This window comes from Nanorana parkeri, unplaced genomic scaffold (genome assembly GCF_000935625.1).
Source record: "Nanorana parkeri isolate BGI_ZX_2015 unplaced genomic scaffold, ASM93562v1 scaffold1025, whole genome shotgun sequence".
In the NCBI taxonomy this organism is placed as follows: domain Eukaryota; kingdom Metazoa; phylum Chordata; class Amphibia; order Anura; family Dicroglossidae; genus Nanorana; species Nanorana parkeri.
In genome coordinates, this window is record NW_017307293.1 from 127038 (window position 1) to 146419 (window position 19382).

The 19382-nt window shown below is 45.2% G+C and overlaps 1 protein-coding gene across 3 annotated transcripts in view; it reads left to right on the top strand.

Annotated features, from left to right (window-relative positions):
* Window positions 1-19382, top strand: part of GRIP2 (glutamate receptor interacting protein 2) — a 131839-nt gene that overhangs the window by 49709 nt on the left and 62748 nt on the right. The window contains exon 1 of one of the 3 annotated variants that reach the window (XM_018567248.1): window positions 9893-9987. The exons of the other annotated variants lie outside the window; for them this stretch is intronic. Coding sequence (XP_018422750.1) covers window positions 9948-9987 — 40 coding nt within the window. The 5' untranslated portion in view covers window positions 9893-9947. Of the gene's footprint in view, window positions 1-9892; window positions 9988-19382 lie in introns of those variants that run through there. 3 annotated transcript variants of the gene reach the window in all.

Genomic DNA, 19382 nt, shown 5'->3' on the forward strand with positions numbered 1-19382 from the left:
TTTTTGTCCCATTAGAGAGATTTCCCTTCACTTCCTGTCCAATAGGCACAACTGGAAATGAGAGGAAATCCCTCCAAAGATGGGAAAATCCCTAGCGGTTATCAGGACCAGTGTCCCCATTGGATGATTTCCCACCTATTCCTGTTCTCATGACAGCCCAAAATTTGGTATCTTCTTTCAGTGATGACGGTCATAAAGACAGACCTAGAGGGTGGATCTCCCTAACTGGGACACGGACCCCAATAAAACCTGACAGGTGTTCTGGCCCCCTGGTTTTGTTCTATACAAAACTAAAAAAAAAAGTTTTGGAATCAGTTGCACTTAAATTTAGAGGGAACACCCATAATCTGATCCCTGTAGCAGTCTCCTCTGACTCTTACCGCCCTTAAATTTCATTGCCTTTTGCAGCCCCACAGGGTCTTTTTTAACGTGGGGCAAAAGGGGCAGTTGCTCCAGTCCAGTCATTGTTATGGGGCCCAAATCAGCTGCCCCTTGAGCCCGCATAAGATGCATACGCAGCCCTATTTCTGTTTTCATCACATGGCGTTGCTCCGCCCCTGACGTACGCCGCGTAGCGTGACCGCGTGACATCTCATGCAGGGTCACGTCTCTCTCTGACATCTCCTATCTGCTCTGCAGTCAGAGGACGTCGTGTTGCATGGTGGGGGTGGGGCGGGTAGGGTGCCGTTGCGGGTGGGCCCAAGAAAATGTTTGCCCGTGGTCCAATCATTATTAAAGACGGCCCTGCAGCCTCAGTCAAGCACAGCAGCGCCATAAACAAAGCACAAAAAACCCTCCCCCCACTTTTATGCTTTTTATTATTTATTTATTTTTACTATACTTAATACATTCCTGGGGAATTTATTTATTTATTGTACTTGTTTGTTATTTTTATTTATTTTTGTAAAACCCCGGAGTTGGCATTTATTTATTTTTGTAGCTTAAACCTTCACTTTCACCTCTTAATTTGTCTACTTTCTGCCGTGAAATCCTCTTCGCTCTTTCAGATAATCGATGGCCGCCCTGGCCTCCGGGTCTCAGAAATGTATTTCCCCCTGCCTCGCCACTTCCGTACACAGAACAAACGGCATCTCCTGCGGTTACCTCTACACCTCTCAGCATGCCGTCCTCTCTCTTTTTTTCTCTCTCTCTCTCTCTCTCTCTCTCTCCTTGTGACACAGGCTTCCTGTGTCATCCTCGATTTTAATGAGTGACTAAAAGTCCGAACTCGGCCATTAATTCCCAAAGCCACATCCACGCGTACGCCTCTTTATCTTAAATGAGTCTGAAAAGTGTCATATTCTGCGAGCGACGTTTTGAGGCGACCGCTCCTTCATTTCTCACTACAAATTAGCCAAATTGCAGTTCTACTTTTCATTCCTTAAAACTTTAAAATGTCACCCTACGTGCGCCAATCAACCCACCTCCCCCTGATGGCGGACATTATAATGGCGCGTTGTTCTCTGCGGGTGGCCTGTGTTCTTTTTAGACCTTTTTTTTTATTATATATTTTAGAAATTGATGTCAGGTGATTTGTTCTTCCTCCTGGCGTAGTAATACTCCCTCCAATGTGCGTTCTTTATTCTCTGGGAGATTGACAAAACAAAAAGACACATTTGCATATTTCTGATAAACGCAGTTTCTATGCATGTGTCGCCATCACCAAATACAGAGTAGCTAAAATGTTTCCAAAATGGAAATGATGACAATATATTAATACTTACGTTGTATCAAACTCAGTGGTGTAACAATAACCATAGCGACCAATGCGGCCGCTATGGGGCTCGGGCCCAGGGAGGTTCCGATTAGCAGGGAAGCCGTCCCCATGCTTCTCGTCACTACCGGTATCGGTGCATCCCTACTTTTTATCCCATAGTTCTCTTAAGGGTCACGGGAGGACATATACTAACCTCCTCCCGTGACCCAAAGCTCAGTATATAGCGGGCTATAGCTCACTATATACTGAGAGCGCCGCAGCCAGGAAGGATCGGGACAATGCTGTCGAGATCCACCCAGCTGCGTGAGTGACAGCGGGCTCTGCCTATAGAAAGGCAGAGCCAGCTGTGCCCGCCCCCTCGACTGTCCATTCCTCCCAGCTATGGGAGGACATGGCTACACGCTGACCCGAACCTGCACATCCATGCGTGTCTGGGTGCCTGCACTAGGATGCACACTGGCAGGTAAAACCACTCCTATATATGTATTGCATCTGTGCATTTATTCAGCTGTTTGGGAAGGATGGGTGGGTATATGACTGGATTCCCCTATGTCCATTCACCTAACACCTTGTAGCCTGTGAATGGGCAAGTGGAGAGGAGGGGGCAGGTATAACTGGAGCCCTTCACTGCCTCAGCCGCTACTCCTAATCCTTTCAGCAGCGGAAATATAGCACTGTGTGTTGCATCCAGCATCAGTGCAGCTATGTTAGTCTTAGAGGTAACTGATTTAACTTGTGGTGTTTTACCAAAAAATAAACCCAAATTCCTGGAGTTCAGCTTCCAACAGCTGCACATGGTGGTAATACCTTCATATGACCTGTAGGGGGCACTGTTGCACTAGGCTGTCCTCAGTCAATGGATTGCTTTCTGTATCTACATTGACAGAAGAATAATGAAAAATATTCCGTTGCAAAACAGAAAATATTTTTTCACACTTTTAAAAATCCTGAACGCTCCGCCGTAGCGGCCGAGACACGTCTCCGAAAATATTTATCATTTCATATTTAAAAAAATCTAATTTTGCTAAATCAACAATAGAGAAATGTTTATCTAAACAGTGTTCCGGATCGAGCGGAAAAGTAAACGGAATAACCCTTTTCTGCCGCCTCTTATTAAAGTGTATTTACAGCCCAATTTTCTTTTTCTGGATATAGTGGGGAAGGGTTAGAACCCCCTGTTCCAGGTTTTCAGTCACCCCTGGAGGGATTCACCTTCCTATTTGTCCTGCTGACCATCATCTACAGCGGCGATTCTCAACCATAGTGAGACCAGGGCCAGGTAAAGTCACCCAAAACCTTCCAGGCCCCAACAGAAGAAAAGAAGTTTATACACATATAAAGGTACAGGAAGGCAGAAATTTATTTAAAATGTATTAGAAAAGGAATAATCAGTAGAAAATAGGAGTTACTGTATCTTAATTAGACACAATGACGAAAACGGACACAATGGGAAAAGAAGTGGGATAATTGCCCCCTGGGGTAGGATAGTCCCAAAATCATTGGTGTCAGTGGAGGTATATCCCCCTGAGCCATTGGTGTCAATAGGATTGTGGCCACCAGTGGAAAAATGGCTCCTAAATCATCAGTGTCAATGGAATTGTGGCCACCAATGGGATAATAGCTCCTAAATCATTGGTATCAAAGGGATTGTGGCCACCAGGGGAGAATAACCTTTTAATGTATTGGTATCCGTGTGTAGTGACCCAAAGGAGAGAAAAGCCCCCAAATCATTGATGTCAGTGCGATAGTTGCCCTCAGTGGAGGTATATTCCCCTAAATCATTGGTGTCAATGGGGTTGTGCCCACCAGGGGAAGAATAGCTATTAAATCATTGGTGTCAATGGGGTTGTGGCCACCAGTAGAAGAATGGCTCCTAAATAATTGATGCCAATGGGATGGTGGCCACCAGTGGGAGAATGGCTCCTAAATCATCGGTACCAATGGGATTCTGGCTCCAAGGGAAGACTAACCCCTTAATTAATTACTGTCAGTGGCATAGTGGCCCAAAGGAGAGAATCATTGGTGTCAGTGCTATCCAACACTTCCAGGCGTGTTGGATAGCGTGTCCCCACTGCATTCTGTTGTGGCTCCCACTGGGCGCTACATCACTACTACATCAATGAGTGGTTGTCTGTAATCGGTAGTACTGCTATGCCAATGAAAACAGGCACGACACCCACTCATTGGATGTTCCCCTTGGTTCCAGTTAGACCACCAAGAATTTTTACCAAATCCTTAAAACAATTTGAAAAGCCCCAATGAGGGGGGATTGTCTGGGCCCAAAACACATTGGCTGCTCTTTATTTTTCCTGTTTGTCACTGTAGGAACCAATGAAACTCCTTCTGACTCACCAATGGTCTGTTTGGTGCTCTCTGTGGCTCAACTACACAAAGTATAAATACCTAACAGAGGTTTTAATAAACCCTAAGCCCACCACCACTACCACCCCCAACACCACCACTACCACCCCCAACACCACCACCACCACTCTATCCAAATCCCCAAAAAAGTTTTGCCTTTTAGTTATACTTTAAAAAAGAACTTCTAAATGACTCCATTGTGCAGTGTTTGTGAACCCAGATTGTGTGATTGTGTGTCTGGTGGTTGTAATAGGCCAGACACGCTAAGAGGACCTGTATGTGATCTCCCCCCCCTCGGTGTATTTATAGCCAGGCCGGTCTGAAGCTGGACACCGTTCAGCTCCCATAGAAGATATCATATAAGCTTCCTCTGTTCTGCTCCAACTGGCACCCGGCAATGGAGCCCCACCTTCATATTGTCCTGGAGTCCTGCTCATAATAATGAGCCTTTTATTCCTCGGAAATGTCACTTTCTAGATATTGATTTGTATTTCCAGAATGCTTCATGTGCTGAAATGTGGCTGACCTTTCCGAGATCTGTGGTTGTGGTTTGGAATCTTAAACTTTTAAAGCTGAGCTCCAGAAAAGATCTAAAATAGACAAATTGAATGCAGCTCTGTATTCAATACACGCAATGCAAGTATCTGATTGTGACCTGGTATCGGCTTCTTGTAGTCCCTGTACAGCAGGGCTGGAGTGGGAGAGGAAGAAGCAGCATGAGGAGCCAAATCGATGCTGACAAGAAGTATGCTGATAGGAGGAGAGTGCTGAATGACAGACATGAGCTCATCAGTATGCTGCTTTTCTTCTTTCACAGTCAGTCACGGGCTGGGGGGGACTTTTGTATGAGGACAATATCTGCTGATCCCGGAGTTCAGCTTTAAATGTAACATCGCAGCCCCGGATGCTGCGAGACATGTTTGAACCTCTACAGTCCGTTGCCGGTCCTTGTTAATGTAACTTTGCTCAGCTTCTCTTTTGATTTCCAGGCCTCAATCCTACCAATGGGGCGGCTCAATTAATTGTAATGTAACAATATTTTCAGTCTCTTCGCTAAAGCCCAATCTGCTGCGAAATTAATGAGAGTCTGGGAAAGGCCGCAGCAGGAGGGGGAATCGATGGCGTACTGATTAATTGATTCTTCTAATGCATGGCTAGGTAACGTGAGGGCTGGAGTACTTTCACCCCAGGAGGATGCTGTCACTCAACTTGAGTGATGGCTGGTAATGAGTTACAGCCCAAATTCGGGAACCCAAAGGGTAACGCTGAGAGGTAAAACGACTTACCGCTACCCGGAGATTTCCATTAGGGATGCACCGATACCACTTTTTTAAGACCGAGTACCGATACTTTTGATCAAGTACTCGCAGATACCAATTATCGATACTTTTTCTTAAAGGGACAGGTCACATTTTTTTTAAAGCAATACAAGCTAATGCTTTAAGGTCACTTTCTTAATATTATGATTCATGAGATGACGAGGGAGCATAACGCCGGCTTCCCGGCCAATCGGCTTCCGGATTTGCTAGCTTCCTGACCAATCGGGAAGCCGGGCAGCGCGTCATTGCATGCTACCCGCCTTCCTGATTGGCCGGGAAGTCGGCTCCATGCTCTCATCACAAGTGAGGAGAGAGCATGGAGCCGTTTCCTGGCCAATCAGGAAACCGGGCAACGTGTAATGATGCGCTGCCCGGCTTCCTGATACAGGAAGTACTCGTGCCAGGTATCGGAGCATTTGGGCGAGTACGAGTACTCACCCAAATACTCGGTATCGGCACCGATACTAGTATCGGTGCATCCCTAATTTTCATCACCAAAACACAAGGTGGGCCAAGTCTGCTTACAGTTTTGTTTCTGCATGCTGCAGAGAAGGCTCCTTCTCTGTGTGGAAGCAGTGGTCTCTCTGCAGAGGGATGACATGCGCCCTTCTGAGTCTGAAACAGCTCCACAACTCTGTTATATGGTGACAACGCTCTGCCCTTGCTTTCTATTTATGCTCCTACGTTGCCACACTGGCTTCTGCTGGAGACTAGAAGTGGACATTTCAACCGACAATCCATAGGTATGGTCCACTGTTGTCCCCATCAGGAAACCCACCTTGAGAAATGGCACGCGGCCTTCACTGGAGTGCATGTAGAACAGGAAGTGGCTGCAAAAAAGGCTTCAGGAGATCAGTAGCCCTGAGATATAACAAAGGATGAAAAAAACTCATGATGCCTGCTGATTGAAGAGCTCTATATCTGGCGGCTAGTGTGTTGGACCTCAGCAGAGAGACCTCGGCTTCCAAACAGAGAGCAAAGGTCCTTCTCTGCAGCATGCTGGCATGGGAACCTGAGCAGTAAGGGGGGCGAGGGGGTTGTTGGACTGCAGGGCCGGGACTGCTACGTTGTGTAAGAGCAGCGGTCCCATTCGCAAGCACAGGGCATTTTAACCCTTGCTGCTGTACATAGCACTTGAGAGGACAAACCCATTAATTACACTTCATGCAGCCTGAATGCATTGCAGTACAAAAAGGTTAACTTGGGCTTTACATTGAATCTACAAAGTAACAGGTTTGCTTCAATCCCCGTACCCATACCGAACGTGACTCGCCCAATGTGACTACACTGGCCCAATCAGCACTGTCACAGGGGAGGCCATAGCCCTGGGTAAGCTAGGACTCTGGGGACTTGTAGCTCGCTGTGCGTTTACTCCTGGTGCCCAAACAGGGCAATGGGGGGATCAAAGGGAGAGTATGTATGAGCTGCTTGGGAGGGCAAAGTTAAAGTGAACCTGTTGCTTCTCCCTGGGTGCTTTGGATCCCCAGATAAAGGCAATTTTAGGCAAAATAAGTTAATTTTAAGAAAAAATGGGTCCCCCCCCCCCCCCCACTTCCACCTTGTGAGCCATCTGTACATGAAAGAAGAACTCCAGGAAGAGTAAAAACGTACCCTTGCAGTGGGACTACCCCCGCACTGCAAGATTTAACTTCATTTGGTCTAGGGGCTAAAATGAAGAACATATACTCACCTGATCCTCTGTCCCACTTGGCTGCTAGACCGATCCCCACAGCCTCTTCTCCCCAGGGCTCTAGGGGTCTGAGGACCTGTGATGCCATCACAACTAATGCAGCTGCATTAGATGTGAGGAGGCTGAGTGACATACCACCGGGGGAAGGGGGGGAGAGGTGAGCACTCGCCACCAGAGGACCAAGGATTTATTTTAGCCCCTAGGCCAGGAGTAGCCAAACTCCGGCCTTCCAGCTGTGGTGGAACTACAAATCTCATGAGGCGTTGCAAGATTCTCACAGCCACAGATATAACTCCCGGAGAGAGATGCATCATGGGATTTGTAGTTTCACCACAGCTGGAGGGCCGGAGTTTGGCTACCCCTGCGCCTAGACCAAAATGAGCAGTTAACCCTTGCAGAGCAGGAGTTGTCCCACTGCAAGGGTAAGTGTTTACATTTCTTGGAGTTCTTAAATTTGTAGGATTAGAAGGTGGAAGAGAGGAAAAGCCAAGATGTGCAACTAGTTTTAACTGCCTCTATGTTGGGATCCAAAGCGCTCCTCACGAGGTCACTAGGAGTGTCCTTCCTGACGTCTGCGTTGCATGACTTCCCTTCTTGCTGCTTCTCCGATCACCAGCAATGTTCAAATTCCAAAACAGAATGTCATTGGTAGGTGTGAAACATTACTGGTATGCCCCCCGGCAATGAATACTTCTGGGTGCGGTATGCATACTGCTGGGAGCCTGCAGTGGGTGTGTTTTGTGACTTCTTTTCCTGCATCACAAACAGGGGTTCCCACATCACAGATTAGACAATACGCAGCGTGGTGAAGGGGGTGGACTGCTACCCTCCAAGCTGAGATTCCTGTATGCATCTCATGTTATCATTTTCAGGAGTATTCCTTTAAATAACGGTCCGGGCCCAGTCGTTGGCTCTCCTCCAGTCTCGGAGATCGGTTTCATTAGACAGCTGTTGCCAGCATTCAGCTCTGCGCTGATTTACATGTAACCGCAAACAGCTGCTACAATCCGGCATGTGACGGAGACCCCCGAAACCTGCCACCGGCCAGATCTCTGTTACAGCAGCTCAACGCTGACCGTGCCTGGGAGGCAGAATGAACCCGATATTTGGCTGTTCCTTAAATAATGGAAGGCTGCTGTAGCCCGGTCCCTAAATAATCATAGGCCGCCATCGCACGGTCCCTAAATAATCGCAGGCTGCTGTAGCCCGGTCCCTAAATATTCGCAGACCACCATAGCCCGGCCCCTAAATAATCACAGACCCCCACAGTGGAGCTTCTCATTTTACTCAAGTATGTATTGCTTTATGAAAGCTAGCTAACCTATGGGTAAGCAACCTGGGCACACCAACTGTAGGGAACCTACAACTCCCATCATGGTTGTGCCTCTGGGAGCAATCAAATCATTGCTTCTGGCTTCATTCAGCAGGGAGGAGATCAGGGAACGGACATTCGCTGGTCTTTCTCCCTACTACCTGCCAACACCCACAATGCTGGTCCCAGGCCCCCCGGCAGGAGCAGCGGAGCCTGGGAAGCAAGGTGGGGGGTTTGGACAGGGGGAGGCAATGTTTACCGGCCCCTGGATGCGATCTGGCAGCTTCCAGTGTAAAGCTGACAGTTGGGTTCACACAGTTACACAGCTAAAGCCGCCAGGAGTCCCTCATGTACGGCATGTCACTGGCAGCGAAAGGGTTAACTCTCAATTGATGACCTGTAGAAGCTTTTGAAGCGTCTCCCGTGGACAATTTTCAGTGCCAAAGTTTATCGCCATTTCGCTGGCGCACGCAATTTTTTAAGCTTGACATGTCTGGTATCTATTTACTGGGCACAACCTCATCTTTTTATATTTTTACCACCTATGCCCCAGCGGTCTAAGCACCACTAATATCATCTCATCTTATGCAGGTCCATTGACTTGCATTAGACGTGAGGATGCCGAGGGACATTCCATAACTGAGGGGAGACGGGTGAGTTCTGAATGAGGCAGGACCGAGGATCGCTACGAGCACTTAACCCTTGCAGTGTGTGGGTAGCCCCTCTCCAAGGGTTAGTTTTCTGAAAACCTGGAATTCTTCTTTAATAATTTTGTGGGGCTTTAGGGTCGGTGCACACCTTGGCAACACCTCACCGCGCGGCAATCTCGCGTGGTACCGTGCGTATTGATGGCGCGGTCAAGAATTGCCAAGGTGTGAACCGATCGCGCTGTGGGTGCCATTATTTTCCAATGGCACCCCAGTCGCGCCGGGCGGACCGCCGCGATTCTGCCCGTGCTTCCTAACATGATTGCGGCTAAAACAGCCGTGTGTCTTGTATCGCAAAGAAAAGGTACACGTACCTTTTATTCCTGAGATTGCTGCGCGGACGTCACCCCATTGAAATCAATGGGGCCGCGCGGCAAACGCTGCCTGCATTGCGCAGGACCGCACGATCCCGGAGGTCTGCATCGGGCCTCAAGCTATTTTTAGCCCTAAAATAGGCAAAAAAGGGGCAAAAAAGGGTTAAAGATGTACCAGGGAGGGGGATGAGGGGAGGGCACTTTTAAATGCAGGCTGACATGTGCAACTATCTCTCGGAGGCATCAGTTTCAGGCTATCAATAATGGAGATGTAAAGTACAGATCCAAAGCGACTCCTTAATGCGTAAACTGGAAATCTCAGCTTGACAGAGAAGTACTACAAAGTGTCCCAGTGATGGAATCCATCTTTACAAGGAGAAAGTTTGCTCAGCTGCATCAGCCAATCAGTGCCGAATGGGAGCCATGTGAGCTGTGCTATGTGGGACGAGCCTGGCAGGGCTGAGCTGGGAGCAGGAGCTGGAGCTGTCACTTGCTGCATGTCGGGCTGAGGGTCACTCCAGCGGACCATGCTCTGCGGGCTTAGGAAGGATTTTCAATCGGATTTCGGTAAGTGGGTCCCCCTTCTCTATTCCTATGCGACGTCTGACAGTTTTATGGCACAAGGCAGCAATCTACAAGGGGAACGCTGCAATCTTTTTCTCGATACAGCTGGAATATTTTGCTTCCTAGATGGAAATTATTATTTATATTGCAATTAAAAACTAGCGGGGTAACCCAATTTTTCCTCTGCTGTCAGCTTACATATGCATGAATCGGGGGTCATGCTGGCTGAAGGAGCGGCAGGGTTTCTTGGCGGATAACGCCAAGGTCTTTTATTACTGGGTTCAATAAAATCTACCCTTTTTTTTATACTCTTTCCATGTTTTTACCATCCAGAAACTGGCAGGTTAGTCACCTCTTTCCAAACTGGACGTAGATTATGAGTGAGTGCCGGTATGACTGTGTCTGGAGTGTTAGATTGTAAGCTTCTCTGGTGAAGAGACTGATGTGAATGTTGCAGTCGGTAAAACGGGGGAGGTAAATGATACTTTTGTCTTTAGTATACGTTGCTGATCTTTCTTTTTTAGGACCTGACCCCCCCAAATATAGACATAACTACACTTCTATGGCAAGCTGTGTCTTATAGTTCTCTTACCACTGCGGAGCCTTGTACTAATGCTGCAACAGATGAAATATTATTCTGTGGTTTCATGCAGCACTTTGCTTCAAGTTTAGACTTCTAGTTCTACCATCGTTAACTTTATTTTAAAAACCCTGCAAGTCCCTGACCAGCCGTTCTCAACCTTTTAAACACAAAGGAATCCTTAAATTAACTTTCCGTTCTCAGGGTACCCCAGTTGAAATTGACAGCTCATGGTATGTTAGTGTGATGGTCATTGGGAAGAATGGTCCTTACATTGGTGGTCAGTGGGAAGAATGCTCCTTACATTGGTGGTCAGTGGGAAGAATGGTCCTTACATTGGTGGTCAGAGGGAAGAATGCTCCTTACATTGGTGGTCAGTGGGAAGAATGCTCCTTACATTGGTGGTCAGTGGGAAGAACGCCTCATATTGGTGGTCAGTGGGAAGAATGCCCCCCTACAAATAGTTAAAAAATATAATTGTGGTCCGTGGTTACTTATCTGAAAGGCAAAAATTGATCACTGCTCAAAGAACCACTGAAAACCTCTGAAGGAACCCTGGTTGAGAGAGGCTGTCCTAGAGACTAGTCATTCCTCTTGCGTTTCCCAAAAATTGCTGTGGTGTTGTCTAACTTGCAGATTAGTAAAATGTACACAGCAGTCTGCCATGAATACTCAATTGAGAAACAAAATGTGCACACTCCGGGTAAAATATTGTGAAAATTAGTTTTTGTGAATGTTTGGGACTTGAAATCCCACAAGAGCTGTAGAGGCATTTACTGCTGCAGTAAGAGTTTAATGGGAACGCAAAACTATGGTAGTTGCCGACTAATTTTTAAACGTGGGAGCTCCGGTGCTGTCATTCTTGTTAAAGCCTTTTAGCACCTTTCCAAGTGTCTAACACAGCCTGACGAAGAGAAACTAATGCAGCCAGGAAAGGGATGATACCCTGAAATATATTACATTTGTGTTCTTGGAGATGCATTTTAAGCAGATTGGAGTTCCTGGCTAGTTAGGTTGAAGTTGTGCCCGGGGCTCCAAACTGTTTAGAGCTTGGAGGGTCACACTGCTTGGGTAGGAATGGTTAGAACCCGTATTCCTTTTTATAATAAGTTGCAGCAGTAACAAAACAACTGTCTCTAAGTGAGCAGAATAACCCTTTTAGGATGGATATTTCATTCCTTGTGCTACACTGGAGGAGTTGAAAACATGATCAGACAGGACTAGATGTTAAAGGAGAACTATGGGGTTAAGGCTTTTCCCACAAACTAGCATCCTCCCATCACCCTAGGCTCAGTAAGCTGCTGCTCACGGTATACTGAGACATATACTTCTAGCCATATTTTTGGATAGTGAAAGGAAGTGTTGGCGAATCAGGTTTTGTGTGTCTGGAGGAGAGATTCCCCTCACTTCCTGTCTTGGTGACAATGTTGTCGCTGTGGCTGAATGAAAGGGGAAATCTACAAGGAGGATATCGATCACAAAATGTTCAAAAAAGATAAAAATAAAGTTCTGGTTATCCTTTAGCAGTTTGTAAACATTGAGCAACTCTACCCCTTGTCTCAAATCCCTCTGCTTGAACCTCGGTGCCTGGTAAAGCTTCCGCCAGAGCCTTAACTGAGCAATAGGTAAAAACAACAGCACTAGCAAGGGGATCCGCCCATCCAGCACTTTTTTATTTGCAAAAAGGCAGCAAACAAACGCTTACATGTTTCAGCCCAAAAACTGGGCCTTAGCCGTAGCCCTGGTTATCCTTCAACCTACTATTAAAGTGACATTAAAGTCAAAAGTACCCCCAAGCGCTGGTGCGGGTACCCTCCAGCGCTGACACCTCTGTCCTCCTTTTCTCTCATGTCCCACGGTGTCCGTGCGGGTGCACGCTGCTCCATAGACTTACCTTGTGTCTCTCCTCGTCTCCCATCTGAACATCTGAACTGCGCATGCGCCCGCCCCAAGATCCTTTGCGGCCGCCTGAGACTCTTCAGATGTTCGGACGTGAGCACGCGGCGAAGACACAAGTAAGTTTAAACCTGTTTCAAAAGGGTTTTTTTAAGTTTTTGCATTTATCTACTGCATGCTAGCAATGGATATACAGGTGAAACTCGAATAATTAGAATATCGTGCAAAAGTAATTGCAGTAAGTGCTGCAAAAGGGGCCCAAACCAAGTACTGAGTACATATGCATGCTTGTACTTTTCAGAGGTCCGATATTGTTCTATGTACAATCCTTGTTTTATTGATTGCATGTAATAATCTACTTTTTTGAGATTGTGGATTTGGGGTTCTTGGGGTTTTCATGAGCTGTAAGCCATAATCATCACAATGATGACAAATCACGGCTTGAATTATCTTGCTTTGCATGTAATGAGTCTATCTCATATATTAGTTTCACCTTTTAAGTTGCATTAGTGAAATAAATGAACTTTGCACGATATTCTAATTATTCGAGTTTCACCTGTATGCAAAAAAAACGTGAGGGTGTAATAAGTGTTTAATTGCTGTTGAGTCCCCGTTAGAGAATTGTGCTTGCCCTTACTGCGTGCCCATGTGGCAGGACAGGAAACAACAGAACATCTACCAAATGGGGCCACAGACAGAAAAAAAAACCTGATCGGAGTTCTTCTATTGTAGCAATTATAATATACAGTATGTAGCAATATATTTTGTGCCTGACAGTCCTTTTCAAAATTTGTAACTGTGATGCTTCTCTCCAAACTATCAGTTGATTGTAACATATAGAGTATATGTGCTATATGTTATTTATGGATTCCTTAGGAAGTCATAAAACTAATTTGGGGCTTATTCAGCTGAAACTGGCAGGAACACCGATTTTGATAGAGAGAGAGATATGGATGTGTGAAACATTTCCCCGCATGTCTTTGTTCTTTGGTTGCCTTGTATCAATTTTCACAATGTTCTAGAATGGCTGCTCTGTTTTATGTGCATTGTTATACAGCTCATAATATATTGTCTGTTTCTTGCATTGTTAGAGAGGGTGGCGGGTTTCAGTAATTCAGTTGTAATAGTCAGTGATCCGTGTAAGGAGCATTGTGAAAAATTATGCTCGGAATGTAAACTTCCTCTAAATATAATTTTTGCTGCCATTTGAAAAGCCGGATAACTTTTGTGCAGTGAAAACACACTTATAGTAATGTCTGCGAAACAATAAACAAAGGCTCTCCTCTTACTTTGGGCTGAGCATACAAGGCCTTGAAGGTGATATGATTATATAGAACAGTCTGGGTACAAAGAGGGTAATCCTGAGTTAAAATTATATTTTCTTATATCCTTGAATTTGTTAAAGCCGGTCATGTGAACAAATGCCAGCAGTCAATGGGAAAGCTCATAGTTCAATCACAGCCACTAACTAACATATTTTGCTTGAATTTCACCCACCAAAGAATCAATTCATCCAAAATAGGTATTTCAGTTCTGGTAGAAGCTGGATAGTTAATCCACTGTAGCCCCCCATTCAGTTGATTTGAAGCGCGTTTCCAGGAGCACTTAAACGCTTGACACTCAGGGGTTCATTTATAAAATGGATGGATGCCGCTTGCACGGCGCTACCACCTAGGAAGTTACTATACTCGTTAAGGCCATCTAGGGGCGCTACTGCAGATCTTTTATAAATTCAGTTCCGTTTATTTTATTGTGTCAATTGACACCGGAGCCATTTCCTGTCGCTTAGGGCCTGTTCACATGACGTCCGTTTTGTGTGCTGACCGGCTCCGTACGCTCCTGCACTAAAAATGCATCCCAATGTATCCCTATGTGTTTTATGGGCTACAGTTCTCACGTGCGCAGTCCGTTCAGGTTACAACAGAAAAAATACTGCATGTCACATTTTGTACGGTCAGGAAACGGACCGGAAACGCAAAACGCGTCAAAAATGCACTACACTGCAGCTAACATACTGACAACCCCACTCCAGCAAAAAAGAAAAATACAATTTTTTTTTTAACTGGAAGGCATCACAAACGCGGCAAAAACGCACTGCATCAGTAGCACCGCGTCTGCAGATCCGCATCTGATCCGGATCTGATCAGGACCTGGTATCATGTGAACAGGCCCTTTAAGCTCAGGAAAAGCACAGGAGCTTCCTTGGGCCATGATCACGCATATTTGGCGCCAATAGGCTTCAATTGGAATGCATATTTTGTGCGATTTGTGCACCTACTGGTTCCTCCTCCTAGTAGCTATCATTCCATTGGCTAACGTATAAATGCTCAAACCTAAAAAGCATGCAAAATGACCCAGAATACTTCTATATACAGGTGAAACTCAAATAATTAGAATATCGTGCAAAAGTAATTGCAGTAAGTGCTGCAAAAGGGGCCCAAACCAAGTACTGAGTACATATGCATGCTTGTACTTTTCAGAGGTCCGATATTGTTCTATGTACAATCCTTGTTTTATTGATTGCATGTAATAATCTACTTTTTTGAGGTTGTGGATTTGGGGTTCTTGGGGTTTTCATGAGCTGTAAGCCATAATCATCACAATGATGACAAATCACGGCTTGAACTATCTTGCTTTGCATGTAATGAGTCTATCTCATGTATTAGTTTCACCTTTTAAGTTGCATTAGTGAAATAAATGAACTTTGCACGATATTCTAATTATTCGAGTTTCACCTGTATGCAAAAAAAACGTGAGGGTGTAATAAGTGTTTAATTGCTGTTGAGTCCCCGTTAGAGAATTGTGCTTGCCCTTACTGCGTGCCCATGTGGCAGGACAGGAAACAACAGAACATCTACCAAATGGGGCCACAGACAGAAAAAAAAACCTGATCGGAGTTCTTCTATTGTAGCAATTATAATATACAGTATGTAGCAATATATTTTGTGCCTGACAGTCCTTTTCAAAATTTGTAACTGTGATGCTTCTCTCCAAACTATCAGTTGATTGTAACATATAGAGTATATGTGCTATATGTTATTTATGGATTCCTTAGGAAGTCATAAAACTAATTTGGGGCTTATTCAGCTGAAACTGGCAGGAACACCGATTTTGATAGAGAGAGAGAGATATGGATGTGTGAAACATTTCCCCGCATGTCTTTGTTCTTTGGTTGCCTTGTATCAATTTTCACAATGTTCTAGAATGGCTGCTCTGTTTTATGTGCATTGTTATACAGCTCATAATATATTGTCTTATCTTGCTTTGCATGTAATGAGTCTATCTCATATATTAGTTTCACCTTTTAAGTTGCATTAGTGAAATAAATGAACGTTGCACGATATTCTAATTATTCGAGTTTCACCTGTAATATCACTAACTTGCGGACACAAAGTCTCGATTTTGGAAAAAAATAGCATACTTCCATTTCTGCAGTGAGGGGAAAAGTACAAAGAATTCTGGATTTTGGGTCAGAGCGGAGACCATGCCCCTTGTCCTGTTGATCTCCCATGTCCCAATGCGAGGTCAGGTACCAGTTGCTGCTATATCTACCCCTTTCTATACACCATTGATCATAGGCATCCGATGATTGTGGCCCAGGTCTTCCAGTACTGTGTTGGATCAGGCAATGGTCATGGGGGCACCGTCTAAACTTGGCATGCAACCCCTGGCAGCTATATCATAGAGACTGGAGAGGGGACTTTATCTGCATGCAACGTTCAGATGAAGCAAGTTGTCCAAAATGTTTTTGGAATACCAATTGTTTGTAAGGTAAACTAATGTTGTTATATAAATACTTTGTAACGGCCTAACTTAAGTTCACTTTTAAGATTAAAGAGTTGAAATACAGAAAACAGGTAAAACAGCTGACATATATGTAAGTCATGTGATCAAAGCCCAACCCCCTGCAAGACACCAAACCCAACCAGGTGTATGACTTAACCACAATACAAAAAACAACAACCAAAGAACCAGTCAAGGATCCATCCTAGCCTATAATTGGACAATTAAAAAGCAGTGTACCCCTATATGCGCCTCTCCTCCAATAAGCTTCTTCAGAATATTAGACTGACACTCCTGTGCAAAGCAATCGATCATCTTTAGTTTTGTCCAAGATACTTTGCTTTGTGTGTCCATTTGCCTTCATTGCTCTCATGCAATCCTTTTGTCTCTGGGGTAGACAACCTCGGCACTCCATCTGTAGTGAAACTACAAATCCCATGAGGGAATTGCAAGACTGACAGGCACATGCATGACTCCCAATGGCAGAGGTATAATAGAATTTGTAGTTGAAACACAGCAGGCGTGCCGAGGTTGCCTACCTCTGCTCTACCTGTATTGCATTGTGCTTGGCATGTGGCCTTTCCTGGGGCAGAATTGTGACAAGCAAATAGACATGTGCGATTCGGTTCGTTCCGAAATTCGTTTTCGACGAATTTTCGGAGATTCGGATGCATCCAAATTCCGAATTACAGCTAAGACGAATGCAAACGAATCCGAAATTCCCGATCTCCCGAAATTCTTTATTGGACGAATTTCGTTGCAATGATATTATGGGAAAAAAAATTACAACACACAACGTTTTCCCTCTACAACAAATCTATGGTTAAGGGTTCAGAGTCAATAGTGTAGTGGTTAGCGTACATGGTTGCCATTGTCAAGGTCACAGGTTCTAATCCAGGGCAGGGAGAGTAATGGATAAAGTTTTTTTTTAACTAAACAAATTTTTTTTTTTTGTTTCAAAGCGAAACTAAACTAAACTAATTTTTTGCTGGTGCACATGTCTACAAGCAAAGTCTTCTGTGCTCTAGTGTTCCTATTTTTTAGTCTGATTTCACTCAGGACGAGCTCACTTTCAAAGTGTTTTTTTTTTTTCTCCAGACATTGTGTGTTCAATAATGGAAATATCTCCGCTGTACTCTGCATTGGTAAATCCCTTCTGTTCAATCCCTTGGGTAGAGAACAACCGGTGGTTGCACACCAATCTGCTTCAGAATCTTGCAGCACAATATAGGTCAATGCAACGTTTTGGGACCTCGCAGGGTCTATTCATGAGTCAAATAGTGAAGCCTAATGAAGGGACCCTCCACGTTCCAGAAATGTTGCATTGACCTATATTATGCTGCCAGATTCTGAAGCAGATTGGTGTGCCGTGCGGACAACGCATCTTTCATTATTTGTGTTCAAGTACATCTGGCTGATGACCGGGTGGCAGGTATGAAGGCAAAGCGCAGGCATTCCCCTGGAAAACAAGTTCTTAAAATAGAACACAAGATGTATTCTTGTCATTTCCTGAGGACGTGATCTATTGGTGGGGCTGCCACATTCTGATCCAGCCCAGAGGGCAGCTTGTCAGACATAAGACAGGCAATGTCCCATCAGTGCATTGCGCCTGTCAATAGGAAAACTTTGCTGTCCTGTGCCGCGCAGTCATTTTTCCGTGCGCGCATTTTAATTGCTTCTACTTACAGAGCGGATGATTTAGAAAGCAAATCCTGTACTTTAATAATTATCCGTCATGTTGGTACATATTTTGGAACGTGGCATTGCGGCGTGACACGGTGTGCAATATATCACAGGTGAGTGCGTGAATGTTTCAATGTTATCATCATTCTCTGAACATAATTGTCGGTTTGATGATAACATAATAATTTCCGGGGACAGGGATTCTCTAGTGGAAAGTAAAGCAAGCAGTTGATATCCTCTGCACAGTTGTGATATTGCAATCTAGAATGATTCCCTTTTGTATGATCTGCTCCCAGTGGGCACCTTATCAGGAACAGCTGCAAACATGGTAAAAGGCATTGGTTCCGCTTCACTTTTTTCCAAGTCGTGATTTTTTGTTGAAACTAGCATAAGTCAATGGCATCCACCATTCCTAATTCCATAGCAGACCCTTTACTTTTGCTTTATTACATAGAGCCACCGCTTCCCCATTCAGTGCAAAGTGACTGTGTCTTTGACCATCTCCCATTTGGCAGTGCTCCAGTCTACCAGTCAAGTGCCAGGCCCAAGCACAGTCACTTGACCAAGGGAAGGAACATCATTGCTCCTCTTAGCCTGGCCTCCAACATTGTCCAACTCCTCAGATTTCAGTTCCGGATGCAACTGAGCAAGTCGCAGTAAGTGGCAGAAACATGGAAGCACTGCCAGGGCCCTCCTCATGCACCCCTGATACCCACCCTGCCAGTGCTTCCCTGTCACTCAACTTACTGCGACTTGCTCCGTGGCATCCGGAACTGAAATCTGAGAAGTTAGCCAATGTTGGAGGCCAGACTAAGAGGCGCAATGATGTTCCTTCCCTTGGTCATGTGACTGTGCTTGGGCCTGGCAATTGGCTGGTAGACCTGAGCACTGCCAAACGGGAGATGGTCATATGCTCCCCCATACCTGGAATCAGCAGATGTAATCATTGGAGGTGACAAGGTGAGTATCAAGGGTTCGGGCGGGGGCATAGATCAGGGGTGGACAAGGTAATATGGAATTCAGGAGCCACTCAGTCCAATCCAGGAGCCAGCAGGATTGTTTTTTAGGAGCCAGCTCCATTGACGACGGCTAGTGAGAACTATGGGATGAGTGAAATACACTCATCCCCATATTTAGAGCTGATGTGTCTCAATCAATAGAGCCAATGTGTAGAAGCTGTCACACATGGGCTCTATTGATTGAGAATTGAGCGTTCACATACCGCCGATCGCTCAGTTCACGGTCTTATCCCTGCAGAGAGTGACGACTGTCAGGACCAGTACAGAACTAAAATGACCAAAACCGTCTCCATAATAAGTACATTTTGAATTAAGGAACCCCATCCACATTGATACGAACCGAAAAAACAAAAAAATTGAATTGATCCAAATTCTGAATAACAAACCATCCACCCCCCCCCCCCCCCCCCATACACACACCACACCCACATATCTCT